The 12447-nt window shown below is 38.1% G+C and overlaps 1 protein-coding gene across 19 annotated transcripts in view; it reads right to left on the bottom strand.

The window, feature by feature from the left end:
• Positions 1-12447, bottom strand: part of Atxn2 (ataxin 2) — a 120703-nt gene that overhangs the window by 40776 nt on the left and 67480 nt on the right. For 8 of the 19 annotated variants that reach the window (XM_087198370.1, XM_087198371.1, XM_087198378.1 and 5 more), the window contains exons 7-13: positions 11564-11655; positions 10855-11052; positions 9437-9615; positions 7321-7566; positions 3993-4175; positions 890-1087; positions 458-565 (exon numbers count right to left, since the gene is read on the bottom strand). In XM_087198370.1, coding sequence (XP_087054496.1) covers positions 458-565; positions 890-1087; positions 3993-4175; positions 7321-7566; positions 9437-9615; positions 10855-11052; positions 11564-11655 — 1204 coding nt within the window. The remainder of the gene's footprint in view (positions 1-457; positions 566-889; positions 1088-3992; positions 4176-7320; positions 7567-9436; positions 9616-10854; positions 11053-11563; positions 11656-12447) is intronic. The other 11 variants (XM_087198373.1, XM_087198382.1, XM_087198377.1 and 8 more) reach the window with 2 other exon arrangements.

Genomic DNA, 12447 nt, shown 5'->3' with positions numbered 1-12447 from the left:
CGTTTATCAAACTATGTGTTTACATACACAAAATACCAGGAAAAACTGAACAAAAATATTCTGTATAGGCCCCGGGGATTTAGCTCAGTGGTTCTGGCGCCGGCCTCACAAGTGCAAGGTCCCGAGTTTGATCCCCGTTACCAAAAAAAAAAAAAAAAAAAGACAAATACTTTGGGCCGGGGGTTTAGCTCAGTGGTTCCGGCGCCTGCCTTGCAAGTTCAAGGTCCCAAGGAGTTCAATCCCCGGTACCAAAAAAAAAAAAAAAAAAAAAAAAAAAAAATTCTGTATAGAGCACAAAATTAGACATATTCCTTTCCACTTCTACAGTTATGTCTGAAAACTTTTTAAGATTCTAACTTTTATCATGTAAAGGTACAAGATCCCAATGATGAATGTAACTGTATTGTATACCTAAAATGTACCAATAAACTTAATGGAAAAAAAAAAAGACTCTAACCTTTATTTTCAGCTTTTGAGAAGGTAGGTGATGTTTCACTGGGTTTAATATTTTCTTTATTCCCTGCAGGAGAATTCTGCCTCTGATCCTGAAGCCTAGAATCTTTAGCTAGAAAAAAAAAAATCAGAATGAGATAGTTAGAAAAGTAAAGTGAAGTTATTTTTTCTTATCTTTTTTTAAAAAAATAGGCTTTTCTCCTTTGCAGGCAACCTATGAAATACTAGTCATTATATTTTTATAGGTATTTAGTGGGCAGGGAAATTTAACTTTCATAATACCAGATATTAAAGAATAATATATATGAAATCAATGGTATTATGTAAGCAACTAAATTTACACCAAAATGTACATGTGTATTCAAAAAACATATCTAAGAATAAAACAACAAGTTTGGGCTATCATGTAAACCTCTGGAATTCCTCTCTCACATACCCTCAACAGACGGGGTCACAGCTCTGTTGGATGCAGGACTTGCAGGTGTAGGAGATGCAGCTGGAACAGGCATGGCAACAGCTTCAGCCGGAATAATACCAGCTTGGGGAGAAGCAAGAACTGACCCACCGGCAGTACTTCCAATACTGTTTGGTCTGGGAGACCGGGGTCTATGAGTTTTGGGAGATAATCTTGGAACTAGAAGTAAGAGAAACATTACTGATTACATTCTTGGCTCAAATGTCACTTCCTCAAAGAGGCTTCTCTAAAGACCTAAGTAAACCAGTCCCCCTCAGCTCCCCTCCTTTATCCCACCACCCTATTTTCTTTTTCAAATCTTAGAAATAGTGGTAGTAACTGAGAACATAAGCATCTGAAAAAGACAGCAATTACTAAATACCTACAATTTTAGTTTTCCCTAAGTAATCATATTAACTTTATTTATTGGGTGGGGGCTTTTTGAGACAGGGTCTCACTATGTAGTAGTTTAAGTTGGCCTTGAACTCAATCTTTCTGCCTCAGTTTCTTTTTTTTTAAAATTTATTTACCAGTTTTTTGGGGTTTTTTTGGTACCGGGGATCGAACTTGGGTCCTTGCGCTTTCGCAGCAGGCGGCGAAACCACTGAGCTAAATCCTCGGCCCTCTGCCTCAGTTTCTTGAGTGCTGAGATTATAGGTATGTGCCACCTCACTTGGCTTCACATTGAATTTAAATGAAGTTGAACATTAGATTTCTGTGACAAAATAAATGCTACTTTTTTGGGGGGGAGGTACCAGGGATTGAACTTGGGACCTTGTGCTTTCGAAGCAGGCGGCAGCACCATCGAGCTAAATCCCTGGCCCTAATGCCACTTTTATAAAAAGATAAAGACAGCAACATTTTGTACTAAAAAGTTGGATTATTTCTTTTAAGACGGTAGAAGAGATCCCTGAGAGGTAGGATTATTTCTTTCTCCTTATATTAATATACTAACATACTGCGGTTTATAGACCATCCTATGTGCTCTTTCTATTTTCTAATTTTTTTAAGACGAGGTCTTGCTATGTAGTTTAGGCTGGCCTTGAACTATGTAGCCCAGGCTAGCCTTGAACTCACAGAGATCCTCCTGCTTCAGCCTTTCAAGTGCTGGGATTATGGGCATGTGCCACCACACCTGGCTTATGCTCCTTCTTTCAACATCAAGATCCACTGCACGGTAACTAAGGAAATCAGGACCAAATTTAGCAAAAAGGGCTTGATAATGCAAGAAAATAGTTCAAAATGGTTGATATTACATGTGATTTCAAAATAATCATCTAACAAGCTTCACATTCCATTATAAGCCAATTTGTAGAGCTCAGAGATTCAAGGTTTAGAGAAAATGCCTCGACTTACTTCAGTCTAGTACAGTAGTTATTTTCTTTACAATACAAGAACAATGGAAGGAAATTATTATTCATCTGTCATTTTTCCTAATCAGTTTAAAGAACAAACTTGTAATGCTATTCTGTTTTTTAGAGGAGGAGGGGATTTGAGACAGGGTGTCTCACTACATAGTCCAGGCTGACTTTAAACTTGCAGCAATCTTTCTACCTCAGCCTCAAGTGCTAGAACTACAGCACCACAGCCAGATTATTCTGGGTGGATCTCTAACAACTATTTTTTTTTTATAACAACTATGTTTTTACTCTCTTGCTTATAATGATGTTGTTCTCAAAGTTCATTTCTAGATCATCTGAGTAATGTCAAAGGATTACCACTGCAGCTAAACATTTTTAAAATTTTGACTTTCTTGTTAATCTTCATTGAAGACCAACAAAGCACAAAGGAATTTACAGTACAGTTTTGTGAATGTTTATCTCACAAAGCTCAGCAAATTGTACTTTTCTTTTTCAGACAGACTCTTGCTATGCAGTTCAGGCTGGCTGTGAACTCACTATGTAGCCCAGGGTGGCCTGGATCTCAGAGATTGTGTGCCTCCACACCTGGCAGCACATACAAAATAAAAACAGACATTAATAGGGCCCGGGGGGCCGAGGATTTAGCTCCGTGGTTCCTCTGCCTGACTTGCAAGCACAAGGTCCTGAGTTCGATCTCTAGTACCAAAAAACAAAACAAAACAAAACAAGAAAACAGGGGCCAGGGTTGTAGCTCAGCTGCATAGCGCCTGCCTGGCAAGAGCAAGGCCCTGAGTTCGATTCCCAACACCAAAGAAAAACCAAAAAAACCCCCACCAAAACCAGACATTAACAACACTGGGTGTTATGTTTAAGCTTTGAAGACCTTTTTCTGTTAAAGTTTCTATGACAGAGTAAGATAGATTAACACGAAAAAAGAAAAGCGATCATTGTATGTTCTAGCTCTCCACAATTATCATGGAAACCAAGCATTAAGGACTGATTGACAAAGTAGCCAAAGCAATCTCAGCTGAACTGTAAAAGCTTGTCAAAATGTAATTTTTATACTTTTTTATAACTGCTGACTATCAATCAGCACATTCCCCAGGCTAATCACAGATTAAAGTTGGGCCACTCACTTGTGTGTTTGATATTTCTTATAAGGGAAATATATAGGTGTTAGTGCCCTATACAGACCATGAGAACACACTGCACTACAGCCCAAAATCAATGTTTGTGGAATGAATTAATGAGCAAAGCTGCTAAAAAGACGAGAAATACAGTCTCTTCAAATAGTGTTATAAACTGTATTTGCCTTATATTACAGTATTTTCTATAATTACCAACAAAATTGTAGACCTTATATTTATGGGATCACAAGCCCATGAAGTATACTAAATTAGAATGACATTACTCACAGAGAAACGTGAAATTCAGATGTTTGCATTACTTTCCCTAACATGATAAATAAGTGGAGGAGCCCAGAATAAAAATGTAACTTCTCTAATTCCTGGCTAATCCACTTTTTTTTTTGGTACCAGGGATCCAACTTAGGACCTTGCAAGGCAGGCGGCAGCACCACTGAGCTAAATCCCTAGCCCTAACCCAGTATTTTTAATATATACATTTAACAATTCCTCAAACAGAGCTTTAGCTTGGCCCATTTTATATCAGAGGAAATTACAAAATGAACACTGCTGCTATGCCCGAAGCCAAATGATACCTACCCCCACTGACCACTGATGACCATGTTCCCCCTGCGGGACTGGTCCTTGCCACTGGAGGAGTAGTTGCTTCACTTGGTGGGTTATGGGATACAAATTCTAGACCACTGGATATGGAGCCCCTCCCAGCAGAGACTCTGTGATTTCGAGGGTGCCGCTGGGCCTTTGGGGACATCCTTGGAGGCCCTAAGAGAGGAACAGTAAACATCACATAAATGCTACAATGCCCATCACTACTACTTTTCTGCCAAATATGCACATTCTCTTTCTCACTCACTCAACAGTTTCTCCTTGGTTAAAATAATGAAAGGGGGAAAAAATTCCACAACATACATATATTCAGCCACATGTAACTCAGAATCATTTTGTGGAGTTCTACAAGTTAATAAACTTTACATCCCTTTATTTTTAAAGAAAGAGAGGGATGAAGTTGGTGTTAAGAAATCAAACAGCAAGATATCATAACTCTTAAAAGAATTTAGCAGTCTGTTTAGTCTGCTTCCATTATTTGCAGGCATATAAAAATAAATATAAGTTATTAATGTATGTTATAGCTACACAATGGAAAAATTTTTACATTACCATGTACTTTTACCTTTTTGCCTCAAACTTTCTAAAATATATTACTTCATATTTTTCATATATACATATAGTTATATAGATACACAGATATACATTCCCCTCTTTTTTCTTTTGTGGTAGTGAGTGTAGAACTCAGGGCCCTGCCTATACTAAGCAAGTATTCTACCACTGAGCTACATCCCTAACTCTTTTTATTTTGAGACGGGGTCTTGCTAAGTTACCAGGGTGGCCTCAAACCTATAATTTCTTCCACCTTCAGCCTTCTGAGTAGGAAAAAAAAATTTTTATATTTTAATTTTTTATTTTACAGGGCTAGATATCAAATGCAAGGCCTTAGGCAAGTGCTCTACCACTGAACTATATTCCCAAGGAAAAAATATTTTTAGGCAAAAAGACTACTGATCCCTAAACTACTGAAATAAATGCATATACCTTCTTAAATTTTTCTAAATGTTAGTTTATCTATCTGCCATGATCATCAGCTTTACAACTCATGGCTTAAAAGCATCCTCACCTATAAGTAGTTTTCTCTACTATGCCATAAACTGACAATTCTGTTAAAGGATGACTTTCAAGACTGGATCAATTGACACTCAGGGAGGAAATCTGAACGATATGATTGCCCAAATTCTACATCAGATTCTGTCACCCCATTAAGTGATTTCTCTCTCACGCTATATACTGTGCATCAGACCTAATGTCAAGTGAAAACACTGTACAGAACTGCTCTCACCACACAGACAGGGCCAAACACACAGAAAACATCCTTAGTGTCACAGCCTTTACCTATACTGTAAGATCAAATTCTTCAAGAACTCCAAATTAATGTATGTTCCCACAGTAAATTTAATCCCAGACATAATCTTTAAAAAAAATTGCTAAGGGGCCAGGGATTTAGCTCAGTGGTTCTGCCGCCTGCTGCGCAAGCCCAAGGACCCGAGTTCAATCCCCGGTGCAAAAAAACCCACAAAAAATGCTAAGGGTACAGAGTCTGTCAACTGGAACTATCCAGAATCCAAGAATAATGCAGCCATGAATTTCTGTATGAACTCCATTAGCACACCTTATATCTTAGCGTCACAAAGATGCTCTCAACTCATGAATGAATGTACTTCATCTAACACATTCTTATAATATACACATCATGTAGTACAACAATGGACTATAATAAATATTTCAACAGGACTCTGCATTTGGTGGCCAGTATTAAGAGAAACTTTTTTTTTTTTGGTGCTGGAGATCAAACTCGGGACCTTGTGCTTGCGAGGCAGGCGCCAGAACCACTGAGCTAAATCCCTCGCCCAAGAGAAACTTTTGAGGAAAGAAGTCACCTTGAAAATCTGTGACAGACACTGTTCAGTGTTAAATGCTTTAGCCAGGGTCATGAGCTCCCTGCCTGGATGGCAACAATTTATTCAAAAGCAACCAGGGCTGGGGATTTAGCTCAGTGGTTCCACCGCCTGCCTCAAAAGCAACCAAAGAAACTTTACATAGGCTGTTCCAATTACGATTTTAATGAACAAATCTGATTAAAATTTTAACACAAACATTCTGAATATGAAAAGGCCATTATCATTTAGAAGGCACGCAGTATTTTAAATTTATTCACTACATTTAGATTATTACCTTCTTATAACACATCCAAGTATTCTGATATATAGCAATGATGGGTTTAGTATCAAATAATGAATAAGAATTACATAATTTTATTCTTGTTTTAGACAAGGGCACCAAAAAAGTCTAAAGATGCAAATTCATGTGGTTTTTTTTGCAGATAGGGTACTACTGTACTGCCCAAGGCTAGCTTCAAACCTGCAACCCTCCAGCCTCAGCCATACACCACCATGCCCAGCTTATACCCATTTTTCATCAACAATTTTATTTTAGAACAAAGACTTCTCTCAGATTAAATCAGCCTTTCATTACAATACTGTAAAGCTAATTTTTTTTTTTTTTTGGTACTGGGGATGGAACTCAGGTCCTTGCACTTGCGCACAGGTAGTAAAACCACTGAGCTAAATCCCCAGCCCTAATTTTTATTTCTGAGACAGGTTCTCACCACGTAGTTCAGGCTGGTCTTGAACTCACTATGTAGCCCAGGCTGGCCTTGAACTCTAGGAGAGCTTCCTGCCTCGGGTCTCCCAAGTGCTGGGATTATAGGCGTGTGCTACCACAGCTGATGCAAAGCTTATTTCTCAAAACTACTCCAATTTAGAATTCCTCAGACACTCTAAGAAACACAATCTGTACTGTAACGTGAAGGCAGACCTTCAAAGGCAGGTGGATGGAATGTCATGCTCAAACGAGAATCCTTAAAACACCATTCCTGCCTATGACCAACAGGAAGGTTCACTAGCATATTGGCCAAGGAGCTGTAAAATGACAAGTTCTACAGTCAGTCCAATACAGGGTGGATATGTTCACTATCCACCATTAACTGCTGCGTCTATTATCAGTTGGGAGGGAGAGGTCCTCAGCAGACCTTCCTGGGGCTGTACATGGGCATCATTACCAGGCAGAGAGAGTAATCCCCCTTTCTTACAATTCAGGATAATTCATAGCATCACACAGCATTTATCATATTTCTCTCTAATGAACAAAAGGTTAATAGAAATAGTTTTAACAAACTAAAGTTAAAACACAAATTATAGATTATTAAATAATGAAGAGGAAATTATTTTATAATTATAAATTCACATAGGAGTTGAACAAAGACAAACAAAAACATGAACAAATTGTGGTATTGTACCTTCTGAAGACATGCGTTTAGGCATAGTAGAGACAGGAGCTGGAGAACCATGAGCAGAGGGGTGAGACGGGGGCCTGGATGGCCGCGAGGGGGGCCTGGAGGGCGGCCGTGTAGGGGTGGCTGCCCGAGGTGGAAGAGAGTTGGGACCTGACTGGTAGCGAGAAGGTGGGCGAGAGGAAGGAGATGGGCAAGGCGATGGCCAGGGAACACCTGACAGAACAAATGATATGAAGGAAAGTATAAAAACTAAAGAAAAAAATGAGGGAAAAAAGTAAACAGAAAAAAAGTAAAATGACAAAAATGATTTCTTGTACATTTTAACCCTTTGAGGACAGTCATTTGATTTGTGATAAGTTTTAGCATAACTCAACTGACATAATGCACATTTTACTTTAACTTCCTTAAAATTAAGTCTGTTTAAATGAATGAATACACGTTCCCAAAGGGTTAATCAGGAGCTACACATACTACTGAAGAAGACAGTTAAGACTTTGCCTAGAAATCCTGCTTCTGTAACTGTTTCTCAGTAAACAACTGTTACAAGGAATATAACATTATATACTAGATGATTCCATACAATAAAACACAGTGATTTCCAGTCAAGATTATTTACTGTATTAGTTTTAGCTCTAAAACATAATGAAAATAAGCAGCAGATAATATGACTAATTTTAAAAGCTGGTTTCTTACAATCATATATGATTTTTCATCAGGTTTTTATCCAAACATAAGGTTCACTTTGAAATCTCATTAAACAAGTTCTACTCAACTAGAAATAAAACATTATTTCCATTTTTGAGGGTCACAGAAGTAAAAGAGGCTAATATTCTTCTGTTTCAAGACAAATCTCTTAATCTCACTGAACTAGAAAAGGGGGAACTATCTAAATAATTTATGCAACAGCAGTAGTCTTATATAACAGACTACTTAATAAACAATGCAACTGCAAAGCAGTCACCACCAAATAAAACTGATACTGACGGGTATGCACAGGTCAAATGAGGCTGTCATCTATTAACACAGATCACTTACCCGAACCTTGGGAAACAGTCCAGTTCTCCTCTCCACAGGGCTTCACACACTTGAGTATCACACGTTTCCCAGCCCCCTTCAGGTTTTTACTTTGAAAATTCTGTTTATGAACAACTAAAAATCTTTACTCAGTGAGTAAAGAAATTTCACCCCTAATATTAAGTACAGAAAATACTCAAGAGTGTTCATTTGGAGAGGAATTCTGGAGAAAAGACACTCAATAAAAATGAATGAAACTGGAAACTTAGTGTTCTCTATTTTATCTTTCCAATTTTCTGAATTTTTCCATACCACTCACAATTCTGTCCTTCAGTATCCTAGAATTTCATAAACCATGAGCAGTAGTATTTGACTTAGATTTAGAGGCATAGGAGAAAATATCTTCCCACTAAAGACTCGAGTTTCTTTTATGTAAATTGCTCAACTGTAACAAGACAGAGAGTTGTTTGTTGCATTTTGGAGCACATTTCTCACATCACTTTCTTCACATGACTGCAGGTCATGTCTTATATCACAAATTATCTCAACCCACGCCCCCTTTTGGAGACAGGGTCATGCTATGTAGTCCAAGCTGGCCTCAAATTTGTGGCCATCCTCCTGCCTCAGCCTCCTGAGTGCTGGGAGTACATGCCCAGCTTCAAATCCTTTCTTGAAGTAAGCAGAATGTAAATACATAAACAGTAATGAAAACAAATACTAACTACTGTTTCACATATATTAGGATTTTACATATAAACTAGGTCTAAATTATTTTACTGTCCAGGGTTTTGAAACTTGAGAACCTACCCAAAGTTTCCAATTTCTTTATATGTGGAATGTTTTTTTTGGCTATGTCAATGTCTGAGATAAATTTTGCGCCTTATCTTTAAAAAATATTTTGTCATGCTGAATATTTATATGCCAGTGACTTCCACAAGATTTTTCTAATTTGTTATCCACAAATCTTGTATAATTTTGAAGTGTAAACGCCACAGAAATCATTAGTGGTGTGCACATTCCTGTCAATTATGTAAAAAGTCTTTTAAGTAGTTAGAAAACTATGTATCTGATCAATGACACTGACAAATTTGGTCAAAATACTTGCCTCCATTAACTACTCTTTGGTCTGAACCAGAATTCGGGTTGAAATCTGAAGTGTGAGAAGTGGATCTTGATGGCATGGAGCCGGATCCAGGCTGGCCCATACGCGGTGAATTCTGTCTCCCACTTCCCCAGGATATGACTTCTCTATTTCTTTGTCCAGGAGGAATATATTTATTTTCCCTGAAAATGAGAGATCTTCTAAATCATTTTTTCCTAAAAGGCACCAAGCTAATGAAACATATCTAAAAGTAATTTAGGCAGATGGGAATGTCTGTTATAAAAAGATTCAACACTAAACCAACTGCTTCACTCCTCTACTCTTCCATCTTACCACTGAGTTCCAGCCTCTGACTTTTCCCTTCCCCCAGATTCCTCTCCTAAGCACAAAATTTAAGACACATGTCAATTCAAATCACCAGGCTCTAAGCTGTGAATGTCTTGAAGACAGGATGCATATCCTGGTCTACCAGGTATCTGTAGCAAGTATTCCTCAATGCAATGATTATGCATAAATGAAAAACTCACAAGCCCCATAAATACAATAAATTATACAAATGGACTCACCCTTTATCCCCTCTTCCTTCTTCTATATCCTAATCTCTATTATCAGTACTATCATCAATGTAGTTATTACATATACCTCAGGGGCAGCCCTGAATTTTCTAACCTTTTTATCACTGGCCTTAATCTAGCTGGTTATTAAATTCTCACAGCTGAACTACTGCAATACACAACGGGACTCCCTGCCTCACTGCTCCTCGATGGCCCAGAGTCTGTTCCCCCCACCTCCCGTCCAGAGTGCTCTTTAGCAGGAAACACAAAGTCTTTCCACTACCTCAGTTCTTATCACCATGTACCACTACACCCACAACACAGGCCCTGGGTTCTAGACACAGGGCACTAGCCTCTTCCTAATCTGTGGATTCTCTCACAACGCATGTCTCCACACTGTCTCTTCACTAGGAGAGAAATTCTTCCATATCCCTCTGAGTGGAAGGTAGATTCCATTACCCTATCATAGCATGTCACCTCCTCAGTGAGGCGTTCTCAACCACACAAGTGATGCTAATTCCTCCTCACTCTGCCTGTTCCTAGTACTTTGAATACATCTTCAATCTAGAATCACACTATCCTGACACTATGTTGCACATGTCCCCCTCTGGTAATTATTCTTTAACAACTCTCCAGGACTTTGGCTTGCCCTTCATGTATTCTCAGCATTTTGGCTCCACAGAGCTGCGTCAAAATATATCTTCCAAGATTACCATAATCTTTAACAGAACCTGAAACCAATTCCATTTGCATTCTCTACCTAAGCTTCATTAAAGAGAAATAAAACAATAATAATAACAACACACTTTCTCACACAGACCTTGAGTTGTGTATCCAAAATACTGCATCATGATTTCCTTTAAATACCTAGTGTTTATGTTGTGCCCCTCACGTTCACTGGAATTTCTCTGAACTGCTGTATATTTTTCTTCCTCGCTCCTATCATCATTTTCCAGGGCCACTCGAGCTTTGTATTGAGCACTTGATTCAATTTCTTCTGCTAACTGGTTTGCCCTTGCTTCTCGTTTTAAAAATTCTTCTGAGTTATCCCTCTCTAAGGGTACCCTAAAACATGAGGAAAAGAAAATTGATTACTAAAGTTATACTTTATGTACCTATCACAATCAACTATTAAGAAAGTTTAGGGTGTGGAATACAGGAAAAACTGTCAGTTACTGTGCTCAGTTTATTTATAAATCAAAATCTGAATTTTTCAGTTTTCTTTTACATGGAAGAACATTTAGTACTTCAAACACACATTAAACAGTTCACCATAACCCCTGCAAAGTTAATTTTTTGCAATTTAAAAACAAAATTTCTTTCGAGCACAAAAATGAGGTTCAGTCTCAATGGGCATTTACCACCCTAAATAGGAGCAGAATAATTCTTTTTTTTGGTACCGGGGATCGAACTCAGGTCCCTGCGCTTGCACAGCAGGCGGCAAAACCACTGAGCTAAATCCCCGGCCCTATAATTGTATAACTTAAAAACCTAGCAGAAACGTTTATTCAACATCATAAGGTGATGAAAATTAAAGACAAATGAACTAAAATAAAAACAAACTTTTTAAACTTACGTATATGAAGATAAACTGCTATCATATGTAGATACTACACCATAATTTTCTTCATTATATCGAAACATATCATTGGGATCCCATCCATTAGACTAGAAGAAAAATGAAGCTTATTTTTCAAAATGACAAAGTATTTGTCTTCTTCAGTTACAATCAATATTTACAACAGCAATAACTAACAAACTATACTAGTTAAATCTAACAAATTAAAAAATGATCAGAAATGTCCTTTAAAAATGATTTAAGGAATATTTTTCTTCTCCGTATCAGTCCCTCAAGTTAGTAAGTAACTAACAACACAATTATACTTGAGGTTACTAGAAAAGGTTACATCTTAGTTACTGCATAAATTCTGAGCCTTGGCACAAGGGTTCTCTTCCCTTACCCTCAGCAGAGACAGCTCTATGTTACCTGGACCATTCTTGAGATCACCGCCATCAAGTCTATGAAAGGGAGGAGGTGACTTCTAACAGCCAAGAACATTCCCAACATTTAGGGGAAAGAAGGGAGAAACCAAAGCTTCCCCACTGAATCATTACTTCAAAGTGAGACCATGGTATCAGACCCCAGTCATTTTCCCCTTCCTCCTAGGAATTCTGGAAGAATGGGCAGCATGAAGCAATGGACCAAGTTACAAGGGCCAGATTTTAGAACTGGTTTTGCCATTAGCAGTTGTGGGGCCTCAGTAACTCTGGATGTCAGCACCCTGACTTATAATCACTGCAAATAACTTTTAGTTTCTATAAGGGAACTACAGGAAACTCCCACTCTCAAAAGTTAAGCTACATTCTTTTTATTTTTTCTCTTATGATTCTGGGGATTGAACCCAGGGCCTCTGCACTGAGCTATATTTGCAGCCCTTTTTTTTTTTTTGGTACCAGGGA

Source organism: Heterocephalus glaber, unplaced genomic scaffold, assembly GCF_053883595.1.
Source record: "Heterocephalus glaber isolate CG9 unplaced genomic scaffold, H.glaber_assembly_v1.0 deba00001687, whole genome shotgun sequence".
Taxonomy (NCBI): Eukaryota; Metazoa; Chordata; class Mammalia; order Rodentia; family Bathyergidae; genus Heterocephalus; species Heterocephalus glaber.
The sequence above is the reverse complement of the archived record's forward strand: the minus strand, read 5'-3'. Positions and strand labels throughout refer to the sequence as shown.